Source organism: Typha latifolia, chromosome 3, assembly GCF_019914945.1.
Source record: "Typha latifolia isolate L0001 chromosome 3, TyphaL0001v2, whole genome shotgun sequence".
Classification (NCBI taxonomy): Eukaryota; Viridiplantae; Streptophyta; class Magnoliopsida; order Poales; family Typhaceae; genus Typha; species Typha latifolia.
Window position 1 is genome coordinate 5306857 of NC_133088.1, and position 23072 is coordinate 5329928.

At 37.1% G+C, this 23072-nt stretch overlaps 2 protein-coding genes across 3 annotated transcripts; both read left to right on the forward strand.

Annotated features, from left to right (window-relative positions):
- The first annotated feature begins 1923 nt into the window (after positions 1 to 1923).
- Positions 1924 to 10845, forward strand: LOC140784924 (protein CHAPERONE-LIKE PROTEIN OF POR1, chloroplastic). Of its 2 annotated transcripts, none has more exons than XM_073132553.1 (5): positions 1924 to 2184; positions 6190 to 6400; positions 6508 to 6629; positions 9023 to 9467; positions 10368 to 10845. In XM_073132553.1, exons 2-5 carry the CDS (start codon positions 6252 to 6254, stop codon positions 10516 to 10518), a joined length of 867 nt encoding a protein of 288 aa, XP_072988654.1. In that variant the 5' UTR covers positions 1924 to 2184; positions 6190 to 6251; the 3' UTR covers positions 10519 to 10845. The 2 variants fall into 2 exon arrangements, with proteins under 2 accessions (XP_072988654.1, XP_072988655.1); XM_073132554.1 differs by having other exon boundaries at positions 1944 to 2157.
- Positions 10846 to 12595: 1750 nt separating this feature from the next.
- LOC140783267 (protein FAR1-RELATED SEQUENCE 6-like) lies at positions 12596 to 15888 on the forward strand. Its single transcript, XM_073130086.1, has 3 exons — positions 12596 to 12745; positions 13231 to 15528; positions 15626 to 15888. Exon 2 carries the CDS (start codon positions 13254 to 13256, stop codon positions 15501 to 15503), a length of 2250 nt encoding a protein of 749 aa, XP_072986187.1. The 5' UTR covers positions 12596 to 12745; positions 13231 to 13253; the 3' UTR covers positions 15504 to 15528; positions 15626 to 15888.
- The last annotated feature ends 7184 nt before the right edge of the window (positions 15889 to 23072 follow it).

Consider the following 23072-nt stretch of genomic DNA (forward strand, 5'->3'; position numbering starts at 1 on the left):
GCGATCCTGTTGGCCATACGTCCGAAGTTGTTAGTCTGTGTGCGCAGCAGACATTCGGACACATGCCGTTCGATAGGGCATATGTGGCGAATTATCCTCATGAGATTTCTATCAGCTAGAAGGGTGCCCAGTCTGGATGGATGTTGATACCCTAGCGGGTGGCGTGGTATAATTATATTTTAGATACTTTTGCGGGTGACGGAGTATGCTCTGAGCCTCCGAGCATGATGTTGAGATTGGGTACCGGGTGTTGATTGTGCACAGTGGTATAGTATGATGATATTATACCGAGATGTCGGTGATGATTGTGATATTGAGAAATGCATATGATTTCATTATCATTTGGTTACCTGATTATCGAGTGATCAATATGCATCACATATGATTACATTTGATATCATAGCATGGTCATGGTCGGTATGTATCATGTGTCATGTTTGAGAAAGAGTTGTGATGATGATATAACATGGAGATCTGTTTACTCATTGTCGATGATTATTTAATTTTACATATTATCTACTTTTCATTTATATTATTAAAGATACATGTACTTATTCATTCATGATATGATGCTCTTTCTGATTCATATTATCCAGTACATGATTTACTTTCTGTTTGGCTTCACTGATTCGGGGTAAGGTCTATTCACTGAGCCTTTATTTTATGACTCTCCTTGTTTTCTCCTTTCCAACAACCTAGGTGAATGAGTAGAGCATGATACTTTCTTAGAGGCCTTGCCGGCGAGTGAGGAGTAGAGTATGGTTAGTGTTATATGCTAGATAAGTTATCTTGTCTGATGTATTAGTGGACATCCTCCAAAGTGTGTATGTATCATTGTCTTATATTTTAGCAGGTAATTTTGTACTTGTATAATTATGTATATATACCACCGTTGTGTATATGTAGTTGTGAAAAACTTTTGATGATGTGTTGTGGCCTGTCTGGGGCCCAAGTAGGGTTATTTGTATGTTGTTGACGGTTAAACTTGAGTTATTATTAGTTTATGTGTTGTGGATAAATTATGATGTTGATATATATTTATTTGTTTGTCAGTAACTAATCAAATAGTTAGGTACCATGCACATGTCATGTAGGCTCGTGCCATGCACGTATTTAGGGTTTGGGTGCTACATATATTGACTAATATTGAGCAAAAATATGTTACCTACTATATATCTGAAGAGGCTCAGCCAACTCTACCTACCTTCATTTACCTCCATGTCACATGTGGTCATGGTTAAGGTTAATCGTGACAATTACCTCTTGTACATAAAAAAAGAAGCTCAAATGGCATCCAAACATTTTAATTTAAATTCCTACATCAAATTAAAGATATTTGAGTCTATTTTTTTTTAAACTTTATATCACATTAAAAAATATTATTATACTACTGTTTTAGATTATAAGTAAATATTTGAATAACTTACTCTAGATCAGAATTAGAGACACAATTTTAGGAGTAAGAATTTATAGTAGTTATTCTGTATTTTCTCAAAATCTCAAAGCAAACAGCGATCTTTAAATAAGGTCTTCATCACTTGCAATCAAATATCCAGCCATATTTCAAGGGGGTAAAAATTGTAATATAGTCCTCTCTTTTTTTCAAAATTATAAATATCATTCTTCATTTATATTTATTGTCGTTTATTCCCCCAAAAAATCTTGAAATAACCTATCCTCTGCTGATTTAACAAAATTAATGCTTCTTTCAAACAAAAAATTTTAAATCTATCTTCTCAAACAAAAGAAAAATAAAAAAAAAGGCTTAAGTTTAAAAATCTATAAATATCCTTGCTCATATTTATTTATTAGAGAAACTATTAGGCTGGGGGATTAGACTTTTGAGTCTGTGAAAGGCCCAAGAAAACATAGTGTAATGGTTTTTACGTAACTACGACTGTAAATTTTAAAAATAGTATACTTGCCATTCTATTCGTTATTATATTTTAATTGGCACTTAAATTTTTTTTACTCCTTCACACCCCAACCTCACGATTCACAAACCCAAACTAAAACCCGATCCCTTTCATCTCAAGCTGCCGGCCGCCTCCGCCTTCTCCTCCTCCAATCAGCCACTCCGTCGGCAAGCCGCCTACTCTTCCTCTTCCGTCGGCAAGCCGCCGCCTCCTTCGTCGGCCTCCTCCAACCGATCCGTAAGTAAGGCACCTCCTCCGTCGGCAAGAGGTACTTTTAAGCATTATTAATTTATTATTTACACTGTTATGTTTGCTAAATTCATGTGAGAGAGTAGCACCAAGCCTCTGATAGGTACCTAATCATTTTTCACATCTTAATGTGCTCATTGGTTTGTCAATTTATTGTAGCTAACCATTTGCTCTGGTTGGAGATTTGGTGGAATATTTGTTGTTGATTAACAGAAGACATGATCATTTAGTTTGGTTGCGAAAGCAGCTAGTGATTCAATGTCTCAAATTACTTTCATTAGATATTACTAAAATATCTTATTTTATGTGCTAGTGAACACATGAAATTTATCTTCTATAGCAAAGCCATCTGGCTGACCGGCGCACTTATCTTATTATACTTTTTGAGATATTTCTAAAATAGTTAAGCTTTTCATCACAAGCTTATGACTTTATTTTCTTTCTTGGTAAACATATCTGTGATAAAAAAATTCATACACCTTTCTTTGAATAATACTTGGTTGATAAACATATCTTATTTTTCTTTGAAATTGTTTCTAGGTTTTGATCAGTGTTGCTCCAAAGTGAGAGCTGACATGCCACCCTTGAACTTTTCTCTATTGTTGGATGTGAAGACTTGTGTTTCAAATGGCAATTTACTAATTTTGAACTAGGTCTGTCCATCTAGGATAAGTTGGTCTTCTTACTTTTGGAGTACAGCTAGTTTGTTGTCAATATCCATAGACCATAGATCAAGTTGGATATACAAACCTTTGCCACCAATTTTCTGAATTTGTAATCTTGAATCTTAAGTAGATGCATCAATCTGAATTTGGCTTCGGCCTGGCACTTTGACTGCACCAATGTGCACATTTCTTTGAATTTAAGCAGTATTTCTGTTTGCATCTGACACTTTTACTTTTTGAGATATTTCTAGAATTGTTTAGGTTGTCTTTAGGAGCTTATGGCTATACTTTACTTGGTTGGTAAACATATCTGTGCTGAAAGATTGCATAAACCTTTCTTTGAATGATACACTGAAACCCAGGATTTAATTTATATGCAGAATATTATAGTATAAATTTAAGTACAATACTGTGTAACAAGTTAAGGTTTGACCTTTTGAACATGTGCATCTTCATTAGATGCTTCTTGTCCAATCTTCTTTCTTTTTACACATGCATATGGTAATTACTTTTTTTTGTCAAATTATAGGAAACTAGTATCTGAAAAGGAAACTTAAATTTGCATTGTTTGTATTAAATTAGATATTACTAGAATTTAAGCAGTACTTCTGTTTTTGTTTTTGTTTTTTTTTCTCTATGTAGATATCAGAGTCAGTAACTTGGAATCCTTCTCAATTATCTGATGTTGTTAGCGAAAATATACCTTTTGAATATTGATGAAGAAGAGAGTAATGAAACTAATAATAAAAAAGTACTAGTCAAAAGAAAGGGAGAAGAAAAACTTCGGATGTGTGGTTCTTGATGTTTACCTCTATGAAAAAATTCAGAACGGATGAAATCTAGTATATGGGACTCCTAAGTTAATTGAAACAAAATTAGTAGAAGACAATAATAAACTAGATAGAAAAATCAAACCAATTACTCAAACATGCACAAAATCTCTTATGTGAAAGAAAGCCCTTTTAACCAAGGGTAGGGTAAAAATCATGGATCCCCCTTCATGGATCAAAACAAATGCATTATTAAATAATGGAAATATACTGACAACCTGCCCCATCGCTCAACATCTACAACTAAACTTTTAAGTTTTTTTTTGCCTCCCTAGATCCCACGGTGAACTACACCTAGTGTAGTAGATCACAAACTCTGTTAAAAGTCAAGAGTCAAAAAGCCCACATCTCAATATTCCCCCAAGAAACTGATGTATGTGAGTAATGGTAGAACTTCCAAGATCTTCACATTGTAGCTCCGATGATAAAGTAGATCTTGAACAGAAATGATCCCCTCTCTTTTCCAATAAAGCTCCTATAGTTTTGATATGAAAGAGATCTCAAAAGCCTTCACCAGGGTTGCCTTCAAGTCTGGATGAGTTTTCCCTTTATAGTCACCCTAGGAGAACCAAAACCCTAGTCAAATATTCACCAAGTCGAACTAGGAACATTTCCAATACTTGTGGCGTTCAAATGGAAGGATTTTGCCGATATGAACTTCAATGTTCTAGAAATTTCTTCTTGAAAACATTCGAACATCCTTTGGATTATCGACATTTTGGAAATTCCATCTCAAGAACATTCGAACGGTCTTCAACATCTTGACATTCTAGAAATATCTACTTGAGATCATTCGAACTTGGCTTTCACATAACCAACACACTAGAAGGGCATTTGCTCTAAAAGAACACTAATGAACTTGTTTTTGATGCGAAACATCTTTGGATCTTCATGAAAACTTACGTCTTTCATAGACCATTTTGCCACAACTCATACAAGAGAAGCTAAGGTAAAGATACATTATGAATGCCTTTGCTTGTTCACAAATTTGCCAATTATAAAACCTAATAAACTACTTAGACAATTTCGTGATAAAAACAAAAATTTTCTAATAGTACAACCTCCTAATAGACTGATACACTTAGTTATGATCTTTTCTTATTGCATTAGGTGTTTATTTTCATTAAAATAAAATTCATATAGGTCGCGTTCGAATGCAGGAAAGGTCGCGTTCGAATGCCCTTGCGAACGCTTGCATCAGGTTCGCAAATACAGAGAACGCATATTGTGCGTTCGAATGCCTGCATCGCGTTCGCACATACAGAAAACGTCTTTTGGTGCGTTCGAACGCGATCAGGCGCGTTTGAATGCGATCGACGGGAAAGTTCTAGAATTAGAGTTTCATATTGTTTTAGGACTTGTTGGCTAGCCTCTATATATATGTGGATGACAGCCAACTTCATTATGCTATTGAAATATTGATTTCTTGCCTCTCTATCATTTATCTATTCTAATCTCCCACCTCCCTCTTCACTATCCTTCTACCTCTACCGTTGGCAAGGTTTCTCCTAACTTTTAATCTCCCTCGACTGTCGAGCCACCCATCTTCTTTGGGATCTCGACCACTTTGTTCCCTTCATCTATATCCCTAAATCACATCCACAATCCACTTTCATCTCCATATCCATTCATAACCCTAATATCCACTCCATTCGTCACCACTACCATTACCCACGTTATTCGTTGTTTTCGCCCCTACTACAGTTCGAATCTACAAAGGGCGTAAATACGAAAGTTGTAGATCAGGAAGTTACGGATCTAACCCAATTGGTTTCGTAATTATCTGACTAAAGGAGAATATTTGACGAATATTTTTTCACGGTTGTGCGGACTGATTTCTATAATATATTCAGATCTTGAAGGTATAGTTGCGTAGCTTATCTTTGGTTCAAGAACTTATCATAGACCTGAATACAATGACACTCTGCAAAATAAAAGTTCTATACACTTGAAAGATAACAAGTTCTATACCACATTAACGTAAGTGTGGGAGAAATAGATATTGGTTCTTGTACCACTTTCTATGCATATTTGAATATGCCTCCTTTAATTTATGCATACATGATGTCTTAATTTTCCATTAGCATTCAAACATCCAATGGTTGCTTTCATTTTGATGTCCAGTTACATACTTATCTCCACCTACTTCTTACGAAGTTACTTATGATAGTACTGATACAAAGAAGAAGATTGCCGAATTTGTTCAAAAGGTAGCATTTTGAGAATTTAGTATCATATCAGTACCTTGAGCTTCCTAATTGAGTGCTTGATCCTTATAAGGCTGTTCTTGCGACCTTTTAATTTTTTATGTTGCTAATCATCGTTTTGCTAATTGATAATGCATATGTTGATATTCTTTCTTTTTGACCTTATTTTGAGTTATCAGTTGAATATCCTACTTTTGTTTTGTGGTCATGCTAGTGCATTTACTTCTTTCTCATTTCTTAGTTCCTTTATAATTTGTTGGTGAAACTTGTAGTAGTGTAGTACATTTCTATGTTTGTAATCCTTTGATATTGACAATTCCAGTATTTCTTCAAAGAGGACATATACCAGAACTTTAGTTGTCAGCTGTTCTGTTGTACTTCACAATGTTTGTATATGGTCTGAATTGTGGTTCCTCAAGGATTCCATGTTGTACGAATATGAGAGGACCGAATCAACCATCTGTCTTAATCTCATCTTTGAAATTTAATGGGGGACCTAGGGAAAGAATACCACTCTTATCTCAAACAGACAGGTAAAAATATTTTATCTTGTTCTTTTCCCTTCTCAATTGTTATTCTTGCCAATTCATGCTTATTAGAAAATTTATTAGCTTGATTATCTGAATGGTTTTTCTTGCAGTGCTGTCTTTTACAACAGGAAATATAGATCTCCTTTCATCCATATATGCCCATCTGGAAGAAATTACAAAATCAGAAGAACAATATCAGCGTCATTCAGTGATATGGCTGAAGATTCAAGTGGTGTGTACTGTATACCTTTTATTCTTTCGGATTGATTACCTGTTGGTATTTTGGCCCTTGATTCATGCTTCAAGCAATTTCTCTGGAAACTAGGACATGCATGAAGATAATTACATGCTTAGTAAGAGTTGGCTGTATTCTTTAGTGCATATTGTTCCATCAGGGGTGATACAAATATTTACTATTGTTCCAGTAATACAATGTAGCATAGTAAATTAAGTGGTGAGCATATGGAAAATCTGATTAGTGACATATCTTTATTTTCATTTAAATGGATTCTCTAGTGCATATTGTTCTATATGGACTGATGCCAATATCTACTACTAATACAATGTTGCATAGTACATTAAGTGGTGAGCATGTGAAGAACAGGATAAGAGTATATCTTTGTATTCTTTTTAAATCTATAAAATGATAGGTGATGAATGATCTAGGATCTCAAGGAGTTATAAGCAAGGTTCTAAGTATCGGTTTCAGAATCGAGATCGGGTGCTTGAAAAAATGATAAGTATCGACTCTATCGGCCTTCCGTTTCAGACAATTCAGAGCAGGGATCAGCTAAATCAGCCGTATTAGCCGATCAATTTCGGCAATACGGATCAGGATCAGCTGATACTTGAATTCATGGCTATAACATATGGACCTGATGACATATTAAAGAGTATCAATACTTTTTAGAGATAGAAAAGTTGAAGCTGACGATAAGTTCATAGTTTGTAGTGATATTAAAATCTGAATAAAATATCAAACTATCTAAACATGTTTCTCATTTTTCTGGGACTTCAGTTCTACTGATTTAAAGACCGAATTTTGTCTAAACTCACAATGAAGTGTCTTGGTGAAATATACACTATCCAACACAAGAATCTTGACTCTTGCAAAAGGGATCATGCATTCCATTGTTGGAGAGATGAAAAAAGATAAGCACACTGAGATTACTAGTTGTTAACTGAAAGCTTCAGTGAAGAGTAAATGCTTGGAGATATCCAGATAATGGTGGTTCCTAGACAGTCAAAGCTGAGAAGAGCTACATCATGATGGCCATGGCAATGATGTCCTGTAGTCTTATACAATTTTATGATGACAGGAGGTTGAAGGAGGTGCATTACAATACTATAGCACTGAAACTACCTGGAAATTGTGCTCAAGGTACATTATTATGCATGTAAGATGATAAGATCTTCCTATCTGGAGTCAACCTTTTGCAGTAGAGTTTGTGTGGTGTGGTCATAGGCTTTTTGTTGAGTTCCTTTATTAATGATGGCTGGGGATGGTCTCTAATCATCTATAAGGATTTTGATTGGAGGTAAGGTTCTATTGGCATCTAAGATGAGCACAATGATTGGTCTCTTGATAGATAAACTCTGTGGGAGGGTAACCAGTGTTAAAAAGTAATCCTTTGTCTTTGGGAAATGGACGTCATGCTTCTCTTAAAAATTGACTGTCTTAGATTTTAATGTGATATAAAAGTTTATTAGTGATGAGCTTCTACCTTAAGGGATGAAAAGTTCTTAAGATGGAGAGTTCCGTTGCATGAATTGTTCTCTAACCAGGTAGTTTCACATTTTGAAGGGGACTAGCAATTTTTCCCGTTCAATTGAGAAAATAAAAAACAGTTAAACAACAGAATTGCCTATCTGCTCAGAGGGATTAAGTAGGGTTGTCACAAATAGTTACATCTTTTTTATTCCCATGGAGAAAAGTAAGTGCATGGCATGATCGCAACCTTTTCTGACATCAAAAGCCGAATAAATAAGTTGTTTCTTAGTAACTTTTGTATATATAACTTAATTTCTTACTGTTCATGCACGTTTATAGCAATTCACATGTCATCATAAAATAATATAACCCTTGGATAAGAATCTATACTGCACTAGGATGCCCTTGTTGATCATTCTTTAATCTGATGTCATCTAGTGTTCCTTGAACAGTGTGACATCTCACACTAGTAAATCTTTGTCCTGTGACTAATACTCCAGATTGCTCTTGTAATTATGGCCAATACTAGGTTTAAGCAGTGATTTCAAATCCAGAGGGTAGTGGTGATCTGAGAGCTTTATTCTTTTGAAGAGTTAATGAAGAAATGAAGCTTGTCAGCACTGTTCTGTTCTTTTTTTCAGAGGTTCTGTTTGGAGGCATGCAATGCAAAATATGACTTATGTGCTGCTTTCTCTTTTGTTTTTCTTGTATCCTAAACATTCTTGTAATTCAATTAGAAATGCTTGCATTTTTTTCAGCTGCTGATGCTCAAATGAATGTACTGATGGCCTGACCTTAAAAATAGATAAAGCATAGTCCATGCCTCTTGTAATATATCCATTGCCGATCTTATGATGTCAATCTAATAACTCCTGTATTTGTTTGTCAAGTCCTAATTGCATATCTTGCCTCAGCTATATTCCCCAGAATTAATGTGAGGGACCCTTATCAACGACTTGGGATAAGCAGAGACGCATCTGAAGAAGAAATTCAAGCTGCAAGGAACTTTCTAATAAACAAATATTCAGGACACAAGCCAAGCATTGATGCAATTGAATCTGCTCATGACAAGATTATCATGCAAAGTTTTTTTGAGAGGAAAAATCCAAAAATCAACATTAAGAAAAAAGTAAGGGAAGTTACTCAATCGCGTTATGTTAAGGCCGTCACTAGTAGGTTTGAAGCTCCCCAGAGGAATTTCATTTTGAAGACTACCTTGGCATTTTTGGTGCTTGGAGTTCTCACTGTGCTGTTTCCCACAGAAGAAGGGCCAACACTTCAGGTGGCCATTTCTCTTGTGGTATCCATATATTTCATATACAACAGGCTTAAGAGTCGAATCCGAGCATTCTTATATGGGTACGCCTACTTTGTCTTCTGTGTATGCTTTAACATTCTATGCTTGTCTGTTCACAAATATAACTATATAACTTTCCCGCATATACATGATTACACCCCCAACAAGTATGCATACACCCATCGGCCATTTGTCTAGGCCCACAACTAGCCTTGAACGTACAATAAGGAATTTCTTTCTAGCACTGTTAGCATTGGAACTTTTGTAATGTGTTGAAAAATATTCTTATCTTTGAGTAGGTGGGCTGCTCTGAGCATTCCCTCTATTGGTTGCCATCCTTAATTCCTTATGCATTGGGCCAAAGTTCTGAATTAAGCATTCCTTGTGTACCTATTAAATGCTTTTCTTGAAATTGCTAGAGTAATCTAGTTATTTTCTTATTGTCGATAATATACTGGTGCCTGTTTTTTGTGCAGTCTATAGACATGTCCTCTTTTTCTTTTTCCATCTTTTTATTGAGGCAGATAGCAGAGAACTGCAACCTAGAAAGAGTATTCCAAATTTCCACTAAATGATAAGGTCCAATAAATGATCTGTCATAGTACTTTAGCATCTATAACAAAATTATAAGCAGCTACTTTTTGCAACAAGAAAATACAAGGGTTTTTAGCTTGATTGATAGAGATGTCTCGTATATTGCATTTTATTTTCTTAAGAAGAAAAGGAAATGTTTCCTTTCACTGTTGGTTACTATGGAGTACGTTACTACTTCATATTCTGGTGATCTGAGCGTCACTGACCAACTTCTTGAGCTTGTTGACAATCTTATTAACAAATCACTGTTTCTAGCTATATCAGATTTCCATGGGAGTGTTGTTATTTTTATCATTCATCTGTTTGGTGTTCAGCCATGATTTGCAAATGTTTCTTATCAGAATGCTGATATTGCTTGTATTCTTCAGGGTTGGGTCTTTCTTTGCTTCCTGGTTTTTGGGGACCTTCTTCATGGTCTCTGTGGTTCCACCTCTACTTCAAGGTCCAAGAAGTTTGGAAGTGAGCACTTCTTTGATAAGCTACATGCTTCTCTGGGTATCTTCTACTTATTTGAAGTAGCAATTCTAAGTTGCACTCTTTTATCTGCTTGTAATTCACCAAGAGGATGGATGCACATCATATTGGTTGAAACGCTACCTTGAGGACCTAACCTGCGGCAATTTTCATGGTTCCTGTTTCTAAGTGTTTCTTGCTCATAGAAACCTTTTATTTTGTTAAGGACAGTAACAGATTGTATCATGCCTTGTTGATAGTCTACAACCTATAGTTGCAAATGTCAAGCCATTTTGTTGTTCCTTTTATTCCTTTGAGACATGGAGTTCCATGCCTAAAACATGTATCAAAAGTACTTGCATATGTTATCCTCGATTGATTCTTCTCCATAAATCAAGTTTTTGACCAAACTAGATCAGTTTTTCATTTTTTTAACCGAAATAAATTATCTCTCAAACTTATTATCAAATGAGGTCTAATTTACTGTAGTCCTAATAAAACGCTAATCAGTTTAGTGTTTTTATCACCAAATAATTTTTTTTTCTTAATTACTTAATTGCTAAAAGATTAAGTTAAAAAGATTTACATACATAAAATGTTGATTAGTTCAGTGTTTTAGGACCAGACAGAAATGCTTAATAGATTAGCATTTTTGCTTAGATAAAATGCTGATTTAATATTTTTATTAGGGCTATGGTAAATTAGATTCTATTTGGTAATAAGTTTGAAGAGTAGTATAATTCGGTAAAAATAAATTGGAACTGGGCTATTTTGGTCAAAAACTCTCAGAAATCTCCTTTGCTTTCTAGAAATGGCTGCTATGAAGCTGTTTGATGCATATATCGTGTTGATTCCCGGTGGTTTGCCAATGCGACTTGCTAGAAAGAATGTGATGATATATTGATATGTGTGGTGGCTTTCATGGGTATTAACTTCCAGTATGCAGTTAATTAGGTGGTGAACACTCAATGCTTGCTTAGGCACAAAGCTGCTCGATTATTAGGTGAAATATATGTTTTAACTTTTTTTTAAGGATGTGTGATGAACGAATGACACTAATAACAAGGACAAGAGAAAATTATTTACTATGATATTCTTGTGGAATATGTTAATCAAATTAGGACCACATTGTGTTCTAATTTTAACCTTCTATCAATTTAATTTAATTTAATTTAATTTTTTCTTATCCGGGTAACCATTGATACTCTAGTGGCACACTCAATCCTCCATGCAGTAGCATCCTGAGGAGTACTATGCAAAACTATTTGTTTAAGGCATAGATGAGCACAGGCTGATCTAGTTCGGGTGCGTTGTTGACTTGATCTAATTTTCAATCTATATACTAAAATAGATCGATCCCACACTTAAATACCAAAATATATTTATTTTATTATAATTTACTAAAAACGTTGATAAGATCAACATTTTCTTAAGTAAAACATTATTTTTGTCAGCGTTTTTGTTTACGGATAATGTTTCATATTCTTTAGCCTAAGAAGTTCTTTACTTAGAAAAATGCTTAACAGTAGAGAGAAAAAAAAAAGAGAAATTTACATAGAACACTATGTATTTTAATAAAATTATAATTTAATGAATATGTGCAGAAAATATTTTACATTAGATTTGAACTAACACTGTTTAGGAAGATGAGAATATTTCGTCAAATTAAATTATTTTATAAAAAACGATCAAAAGATCCTACCTTAGTTGGGTTGGATTAGGCCAAGTTAGGTTGGGTTGGATTGGATTATGTTATATTAGGTTGGGTTAGATTGGATTAGGTTAGGTTGGGTTTAGTTGGATTAATATGGGGTAAGTATAACTTAGCTCATGATATTTTTATAATCTTCATAGTATAGCTAACTTAATCTAGAGATTTTATTAAGTTTAACTAATATATCTAATAGTATGATATTTTCTATACATATTTGTTAAATTATAAAACTCGATTTATAAATAATAAAAAATGTAAGGTATTAATCACAATTTTCCGGGTGTCCTACGGAAAATTTCAAAACCTATCACACTTGATAGTAGTAATCGGCTTTATTTGGACTGACCAGACTACGGCGGCCAGAAAGGTTACCTGAAGGCTGAAGCGGAGACGTATTCGGTTTGGGTTTGACCGATCGGGTCCGTCCAGGGTTTGGTTCGTCAGATCACTACTTTTGGGTAGTAATTGGGTAGCTATTGGTTAGCCCTAGCAACATAATAGTATGCAAAAGTGGGGCTCTGAGATTTCTCGCTCCGCCGCTCTCTCCGATCCGATTCCAGGCCCCCTCGTCGGCTTCCGGTATGATTCTTTCCTCCCTAAGGACTCTTTTTTTTTTAAATTTTTTTTTTATTTTATCCTTCGGATGGAAATATTTGCGGAATTGGTTGCTCTGCTATTGTGCAATCTCTTGTATCTTCTACTCTTCCTAAATTCCGATGTTGGTTATGTTGGATTTCCATACTGAGTTGCTAAATTTAGATAGTATCCTTCTTCGTCTTCTTCATATCTGGGAGCTTTCATCACGAACTTTGAGAAGAAAATAAGGGCCCACTCCATGAGGATTCTTATCATGCAGCACTCGCAGCTAAATTTGGTGAATGATGAATTTAGCTTCGAGTATGGAAAAAAAAATGGTTTTTATAGTCTAATGCTGGCGAATATAAGTGCATATTCAAGATGTAAACTGTGAATTATCTTCTTCAGTGCATATGAGTAGCTTCATTAACTTAGTTGCTTGCATTGCTCTTCTATTATTGCGTTGCTGAATTTTGGTAATTTTGTAGGTGGCTTATTGGTATTAAGGACTATGGAAGATCCACGGAATAATTCCCTTATCAGAAATCCTTTACAGGAGAGCGAAAGGCTCGGGAGAATCGTTACTGGTCAATATGATTCTTTAGTTCCGAGATTAGGTATGATCTTTGGGTCAATCGATGAAGCTTTCCAATTTTATATGGCATACGGATATCGCACTGGTTTTGGGGTTATCAAACGAAGCTGTCATAGCATGGATGGGGTTAAGTACCGCGCTGCATTTGTTTGCTGTAAAGAAGGCAAGCCTAGAGTTAGACCAGGCCCTAAATCTAGAAGAAGGCTAGTGGCAAAGACTGAGTGCAAGGCTATGATGGTTATAAAAGATAGTACTCGCCAGAACCGTTGGGAGGTAGATTTTCTTGAGCTTGAGCACAATCACCCTTGCGATCCTGAAATGGTGCGGTTTATGAAGTGTTTCCGAGATCTTCCTGCTTGGCAAAAGGAGCATAATCCATTCAATAGCAAGACTGCTCTAACTCGCAAGAAGTTGATTGTTAAAGCATATGCTCAAAATAAAGAGCACACCAATCCGACATTCACTCTGAAGGATTGTTCAAATCAAGTAAGCAAGACAGGGAAATTAAGGCTTCTCGAAGGAGATGTCGATGCGCTTATGAATTTCTTTGATAAGATGCATGCCCAAAACTCAAATTTCTTTTATAGTTGGGATATGGATGAAGAAGGCCGGCTAAAAAATGTTTGTTGGGTTGATGCCCGATCTAGAGCTGTGTACCAATATTTTGGTGATGTCATTTCTTTTGATACTGTATACTTGACAAATCAGTATGTCATGCCACTTGTTGCATTTCTTGGAGTCAACAATCATGGGCAGCCAGTCTTATTAGGATGTGGTCTACTTGGGGATGAATCTGTGGAGACATACATGTGGCTCTTTAAAAAATGGTTAAGATGTATGAATGACAAGCCACCTGATGCAATAATAACCAGCCATTCTAAAGCTATAGCTAGAGCTGTTGCCGAGGTATTCCCAAATGCTCGGCATCGGTTTTGCCTTTGGCATATCATGAAAGAGTTTCCTGAGATGTCGGGAAGAACGGAAGACCGCGAAGCCATAGGTATGAGATTGAAAAAAGTCGTTTATGACACCTTAGTGGCTACTGATTTTGAAAGAGAATGGATGGAAATGCTTAAGCAGTATCGTCTTGAAGACAATCAATGGTTGTCCTCCTTATTTGAAGATCGGAAGCAATGGGCACCTGTTTATGTGAAAGACACATTTTGGGCTGGTATGTCCACTGTTCAAAAGAGCGAGAGGTTGGACTCCTTTTTTGATGGATATATAACACCTGAAACTACAATCAGAAAGTTTGTTGAACAATATGACGACGCTATGAAATTGAAATCCGATAAAGATGCTTATGATGATTATCGATCCTTTCAGCAAAGGCCACAATTGTTATCGGGATTGCAGTTAGAGGAGCAGATTGCAAAGATCTATACAATAAACATGTTTCAGAAATTCCAAGATCAGGTAAAGCAACTAATGCATGTGATTTGTAGTGAAGTCAATAGGAGTGGCCCAGTAGTTACTTATACAGTCACTGTACTAGGGAAAGAGAGGAGGTTTGACTATACAGTAATGTATAACAGTGTCGAGAAAGACATTTGGTGCATTTGTAGGTCTTTTCAGTTCAAAGGTATTTTGTGCAGCCATGCACTAGGAGTATTGAGGCAAGAACTTGTCATGCTAATACCGACAAAATACATACTTAATCGTTGGAGGAAGGACTATAAACGAGTGCATGCATCTATGACGTCTCCACATGTGGAACACTTTCGCGAAATGAGGATCTATGACTACCTGTACAAGCATGGACATCAATATTTTGCAGATATCGTTGAGATTGGAGCCACAAATATTGATTCTATGGAGTTTGCTTTATCAGTAATGAAAGAGGCTAGAGAAAAAGTCCTTAAGTATGAAGAGTTGCAAGGAGACAGAAGAGTTGATGGTAGCATGATTTCCAACAACCAAAGAGGTACTAACCCTCATCATTCAGTGAATGAAAACTTGGGAAACGGTCCGTCTGCTATGGGAAAAGATGTTCCTTCTTTGGGAAAAAATGCATCAGCTAGGGCTCCAAGCGCAGTGTTGACTCCCATGCAGGTATCTCCTGCAATTAGATCTTCTACCAAGAGGGTTGTTGGTCAGACAGAAAAACCCAATGATGGTGCCAAGAAGAAGAGAAAAAAGGTAGTGAATACGGGCAAGAGCAATTAACCTGTGTGCGCTAACAATGATGTTGGTTAGTAGTCCTAAATCCTTTTCAACTTTTCTTAGAATTCTCTAATAAAAGTTGCATCTTTTCCCATTATAACATGGTTAATTTTTGTTTTTAACAGGTGTAACACAAATCATGCCCTATAGTTGGTGATGTAGGATCATAGGATGTATTTATCTCCTTGGTCTTTGTTGTTGTTTGATATCTGCATTTATGTAAATGTGTTGCTGTAAATTATGCTTCTCATTTCCCTTGGCATGGTGTAGATATCTCAATTTAGTTGCCATTGTAATATACTTTTAGGATACTTTGTTAAGATGAAGTGACCTTTTAATGAATCCAGAAATGTATAACCTGTGTAGTATAAAGAAATTGATCATCATACAGCATGTGTTCCTATTTGTGATGGCTGGCTTATGATTTGTATAAACTAGCAGCTGGTAAAGTTTAGGCAAGCGACAGACATAGTATGAGCTTCTGTGATTCATTAAACTCAGCACATCTTTTGTTGCCGATTTAGTATTTGCAAACTTTGCGACTTTGTGAATGTGAATCTGCTATTTAGTAGATATATTTCACATATCGCTGATCTGAATCTTAATTTGGTTAGCTTCTATTAAACCGTAATCTTAGTTGCTAGCTGCAATCGTTCTCATGAAATGGCAATAATGGAGATTGATATAACATCTTTATGGCATTAATTGCAATTTTCAATGAAAAGTTTGCTGAAATAAAGCATAGAAGGGTACTCTCAATTGCTTTTCTTGTAGTTTGGTTCGGTATATTTGTAGATTTACAAAAAATATCACAATAACCATAAAGTCATCATTTGCCTTTTAAAAAGAAAAATCTTTTGGCTTCATACGGTGGTCTAAACTAGGATTTAGTCTATGAAGAGAACCACACAGCTCGAGCGAAGGGACAATTGAAGAGGAGATAGTCCACAACTTTCGGGCCAGAGGTGCACATTGAAAAATCATCGTCGATGCTAAAAAATACTTCCATGAAGAGTGTATCTCACTAGCAGCGCTCCCCAGAATACAATGCCAAAAGAAAGTTCTAAAAAGAGAGATGGCTAACTTGCACTTCCAAATTAACTTCCAAGTATCTTTAACAGAGACCAAAGAAGCAGAGCTCGCCCAGCTCCCCTTCGAAATGGGCATCGTAGGTGGACTTGTTAGAGAGCTCCCCAGACTTCGAGGTGTCCAAACTAGGTGATCTAGACGTTTAGCTGATGCCAAACCAATGCGGATCCTAGGGATGCTACTAGCCACATTCTGAGGGATTAAGCTTCGCACAAGAGGCTTGTTCTAGTCATTGTAATTGAGGAGATGTTTTAACCCCAGAGATCGAGGGAGATAAGAGGATGTCGATAGGCGGAAGCTAGGCAGCTTGGGATATTTAATTATCAAGATTGAAGCTCCATCCCCGGAACTCTATATGACGTTCTGCTAGAGATTGTCTTTCAATTGTGAGATGGACCAGTCTACAAAGCTCGACTCTTTGAGGAGTCCTAGAGGGACGAGCGAAAATACCTATCTTTAAGAAGTCTGGCACTAGGAGAGCTCGCTTTGTTGGTAAAACTCCAAGCAAGCTTGAGAACCATGAGTTAATTAGCTAGGGGAAGATCTTTGATGCCAAAACCTCACCCTAGAGGGGTTTGCAAATGCTTCTCCAACTGTGGACTCTGGAGGTGGAGGTAGTGACCATCTCTCGCAACTCCCCACTAGGAATTTTGAAACATTGAGTTGAGTTTGCTAAGGACTTCTGAGAAGGGGCGGCAGAAATTGACTCGACCTAATAATTCGACACGATAACCCAGCTCACAATCGAGTTTGAGTTTAGTCTAATTAGGTTCGGATCATAAACGGGTTAACTCGCCTAACCCGATTAATAATCGGGTCGTATTCGGGTTTATACTTTTGACCTGTGTCGACCTGTTTAATTATATGGGTCGAGTCAGATCAACCCATCAACTGGCCAACCCGATATATATATATGTAACCTAAGCCTAAACCCTAACTCACTCACACCTTACTCTCTCTAATCGCCGCCGCACCTAACCTCCCACCTCAGCTTTCATCTTCTACCTCTCTGGTTCTCCCTCGCAGCCATTGCTCGTGATGTCAGCCTCAAATAGTCGACGCAAGCCTCAACTTCTTGTCTACTCTCCCACTCCCTCCCTTAGTCTCTTACGTCGCCGCTACTGACCCACTCATAGGGTTTTGATGAGCTTCTCTCCTTGTCAAACTCCATCCATCTTCCCCTTTTCGAGTCGAAGAGATAGATCCCTTTGGTCCTCTTGACCTCCCTTTGCTGGAGGATTTTAGGCAGAGAATCAACCTCACGAGGCAAGGTCATGACTCATAAGGTCCTAGTAAACCACCCCAAGGGCACCACTATCCTCAAGGAGCTGATCTAGAATGTCAATGACATTAGTTGCAATAGGGCCTACGTCTGCCTCGATCACCACACACAAGAGGTTGATTTTTTTGATCTCGCCTAGTTTTGCCCAATGGTAGGGCTCCACTCCCCTTGCTTACAACGATGCAATCACCACTGAGGCATTGGTGATGGATTCATAGCTAGATCCAGTGCTGGTGGATTGTTTTGTTATTTTGTAGTGAGTTTATTATTTGTTATTTTGTATGCCTATGTTATTTTGTATTTCGAAACATAAACGATATTTTTATGTTGTATAAATCATTAATCAGGTTAATCTTGCCGTGTTATTTTATTATCATGTCATGTTATTTTTATCATGTCAAGTTAACGTATTGTGTTAACATGATCCATTTATTAAATGGATTACATGAATCATGCCATGTTACCCATTTAATAAACGGGTTATGTTCGTGTCTACCAAATGCAACTCGTTTAATAATCGGGTTGTGTTTGTGTTAAGGCAAAGTCGACCCGACCCGAACCTACTTAACCTAACCCAATTGCTACCCTTACTTTTCGAGGAGGATGGAGGAAGACATGATGTATGTAGGAATGGAACTAATGACTGATTTGAAGAGGACCACCCTATCTACATGTGAAAGGAGCTTACCTTTCCATCCTATAAGTTTGCTGTGAACTTTGTTAAGGACGTGCTGAGCTTCGAAAGCGATAATGACAAGCCCAAGTAGTTCTCACCATCATTGAGATGATGAACTTTGAGAGCCGATGTGATGGAAGGTTTGCAAGAAGCCCTAGCACCTTTGCTAAACCTTATAGAATGTTTTTCTAGGTGATCGCTTGACTAGATAACTTGCAATATATGTCGATGCACTCAGCAAGGGATGAAACTTCCTCCATCAACGCCCTTCCAAAGAGTAGAAAGTTATCAACAAACAAGAGGTAGTTTATAGCTAGGGTACCTCTCACTAGTTGAACTCCTATGATTTTCTTTGCTTTCAAGGCTTGATCAAGGAGGAACAAGTGCACTCCTGATAAAGAGGTAGAGACTAACAAGGCATCCCTAACTTTTAAGAGAGCTAAAAATAGGGGTAGCAATCGAGTCAGGTTAGCCAGGTTCAAATCTAGTTATAAATGAGTTAATTGAGTCATAAATAGATTAGCCGAGTTATAAATGAGTTCTCATGTTATAAATAGGTTGATGAGTTAGGTCATAAATGAGTTAATTGGGTTGAGATTATAAACATGAACATGACCCATTTAATAATCGAGTTAGACGGGTTGATCAGTTTATGACCCGAACCCTATTATATTAAACTCAAACTCATTTAAAAGTCGGGTTATGATGTCGTATTATTGGGTTTGGTCAATCTTTGTCATCCCTAGCTGAAAAGAGTCATCACCACCACGTTCACATCAATAGCGAGAGATGAGGAGGAGATAGATACAAACACATTAAAGTATTCAGGGAAGCGCTCCAGATACCACTCCATCCTATCGAATGCTTTAGATTGATTCGCCTTGAGCATAAAGGAGTCGGTCTTACTATGGGAGGTATTCAAGAAGGAGCCCATTTCTTGGGTAATAATGTGGTTGTCCACAATTTGCTCATGGAAGACGAGCGTTGCTTGAGTGTTGGAGATGAGTGGTCCCAAAACCGTCAAAGTATTAGGGAAGTGTTCATAGCGTACTTTAAGAACATCTTCACTTCCTCTCCTCACTCTTTTCTTAGCAACAGCTGTGACAGATGGAAAAGCCTCTATTCTCTTCCGCAGGAAGCCATTAGACCTACTCTTGTCTCCCCTGCAAATGAGGAGATAAATAATATCTTGGGAGCATGGGCCATGATATAGCTCCCTATACTGATGGACTCAATGTCAGGTTTCTTCCCAACTATTTTGGTTAGTTATGAAATAACCAACTTGCTCTGCCATCACGGATTTGTTCAATACTGTCGTTATGGACAAGGATCTCAATTGAACTGTCATTGTTTTTATCCCAGAAAAGGATGCCCTGCCAAAGTCACCAAATACCGCCCATAAAAGTCTTTGCAACACTATGTACAAGGTGATTTCCAAGCTGGTGACCATGAGAATTAAATCATTTCTTAGCCCGATCTCTAATCTCTCTGGCCTAGAACGCCTTCACGCCAGATCTTAAACATTCAGGTCTTGGCGCAAGAGGTTGTTAGCTACTTGAAATCTTCTAAAAGTGAGGTTGGTGCATTCATCCTCAAAGTCAATCTTTCTACAGATTTTGGTCACATGGAATAAGATTTTATTTGTGGCTGCCTCAAATTTTATGGCTTCCCTAATCACTTTTTTTTCCCTTACTGTTTGCCTGTTTCTTAATCTCCACTCTTGCCATTGATATCAACGTGCATTCCGATGACTCGTTCAAGCCTTCTAGAGGTCTTTGTCAAGGGTTTCCGATGTCTCCTTATCTATTCATCCTCATGTCTAACGTACTCTCATTTCTCCTAGATAAGAATCTCAAGGCCGGTCATCTTGGTGGCATCAAGACTGCTCGCCAGGCCTCCCCATTCACACACCTACTCTTCATGGGTGACCTACTTTGTTTGGGAAAGCCACTCCTAGGCTCTCATCTGAAAGAGGTCACTGACCTCTATTATGAAGCACTTGACCAAGCTATAAACTACGATAAATAAGCCATCTTCTTCAGTAACAAAGTGAGTTCCCATAGCTAGGTTATCTCGGCCCTTCAAGTCAACATTGGATAGCAATAAATGGATAAATGCGCAATCCTCTCCTGCTGAGAAGATCAGACATAGACTTGCAGGTTGTAAAGCAAATCTCCTCTCTCATGTCGGATGCTTTGTCCTAATAAAATAATTGCTCACTTCTATACCCGCTTAACACATGTCCACTGTTGTCTTTCCTGAGCTCCTCCCTAATAACTTTTTAGACTCTATTGTTTGTGACTTTTGGTGGGGATGCAAGGGTGACAAGGAAAATCTCTATCTCAAAAGCCGTAAGGCTCTATGTCGTCCTACTTGCCTACTTATTAATAAGCTCCTTATTGCCAGGCTCGCTTAGAGACTCAAGCATTAGAGCAGTACTTGGGGTTGCCGCATTAGAAGCTAAAATCTATCAACTTCCTCCTAGAAGGCTAAGAAGCTCCATCCCCTTTCTTGGTCATGGTCCTCTATTCTCAGTGTCAGAGAAACCCTTATGAAAATTGTGAAATGGTAGGAACATCTCCATCTTGCTTGACCTCTAGGTTGTTGGCTTTAATCTAAAGGGTTACCCTCTTCTCCACATCCCCTCAACCAGTTTGAAAGAGTAGCTTATCCACTCTCCATTCCCTATTGAAGTCCCCACTGCTATTTGCAATATATTCATCAACCCTGCCTCCCTCTCTAAGTTGGACTCTATCCTTTGGTATCCCTTTGGCGAGTTCACTTCAAGGTCTACTCTCAAAGACCTAGCTGAGGATGTGACATGGAAGATTGTTTAGCAACGTGGTGTTATCCCAAGAGTCAAAAACTTTTCATTTAGAGATGTATCTTGGGAGGAATTATTGTCCGGCCCAACCTAAAGCATAAGATCCCAAAGATTGATGGTTTTTTTCCTACTTTGCAATCAGGAACTCGAGACATCGAAGCACCTCCAACTCTTCTGCAACGTCTCTAGAGCTGCTTGTTCTGCTACTCATTCTCTCTGTGGAACACCAACTGTGGACAAGACCTAGCCTCTTGGCTCTTATCTCCGAGAAGCAGTTTTGATTTTGGGCGGCGACGGGAGGAGGTCGAACTTCTTGGAGTCGAGGGAGAAGCAGACGACGGTGGGGCGGGAGATAAGGAGGCGAGCAAGCGTTTGGGCGTCGACGTTGTGGGAGGCGTAGGGGCTGCAATATTGTAATATAAATGTTTATTTATTTATTTATGATATATTTGTGTTGTATTCTTTTTGTTAGTTTAGTTAGAAAATTATGTATATATTCTAAATCGTATTGTATAAGTTTTTATAGTTTAATAAATATTTTATGTTTGTATTTATATTAATTTGACCGAATCTATATCTAATCTGACCCAAATTAGACCGATTGTTGGCCGTGACTCGTCCTATTTCGAATACTTGCATGATTTTGCTCTTACGTTGCCTAATGCTATGCAAGATAGCCGGAGTCTAATCTCTTTGGCATTGTTTAGTTTGAGATTAAGCTCCGAACTCGATTAGTTAATTTTAAAATTTAAAAAAATAAATATAATTAAGTATGAAAAAAATAAAAAAATATTTTATTAGTGAACTAATTTAGGAATCTTTAAACAAATTCAGGAGTGCCCTTAAACTCAAAGCAAACATAACTTTTATTTCTTATTCACACCGCGATGTGGTTGGGCGGACACGGCTTGGCGTAGAGGATGCTGTGGTGGAATGGGCATTTATATTTCCTAGTATGGATTGGACGAGATAGTTAGTAAAGCATCCTTTCCTCATTGTTATGATGCTTTATATGATGATGAAACTTTAGCCCTGCTGCTGTTAGGGTTAAAATCTTTGCATGCTATCAATGCTGCAGGGACTTGCTGGCTATTTAGTGACTGCCTGCCCGACTCTAATGAGACAATTGGATTGATGTATCTCTTAAATAATTCTGGAAAGTATTAGATGGATGCATATCGCTCATATTACCAAGGGTTTCATTCACAAGCAGAGTTAATTATAATGCTCATGATAGTTTTGCTCTTCGTGAACATACTTGCAAAGAATGGACTGACCCACAGGTGGATCTCTTAGTAATACCAACTTTGAATGAATGTTCCATCCATCTACAGATTCTTTCCAAAAAGCAGTATCTTCTTGCTTCCCTCATGTCAACTATTTGCTGCAGCGTTTGAAGAGCACCGACAAATGAAAATTTTGATAATGCTCATAACTTACTAACTTCTATAAAAGCTTTAAGCTATTGATAATAGACATTTTAACAGGCCCAACCAATATACTTAAATTAAATGGATAAAGAATTAATATTTTAAATAACATATGGGCCAAACAAAATTTGAGAATTCGAAGCCTCTGATCTGATATCATATTAAATCATCTTAATTCACCAATTACTGTGGTTTTTATATTTTATATTTAGAAGTACCACTTATAATATTTGCATGTTCAGATTGATGCTAGAAGATTTACATGTAAAGG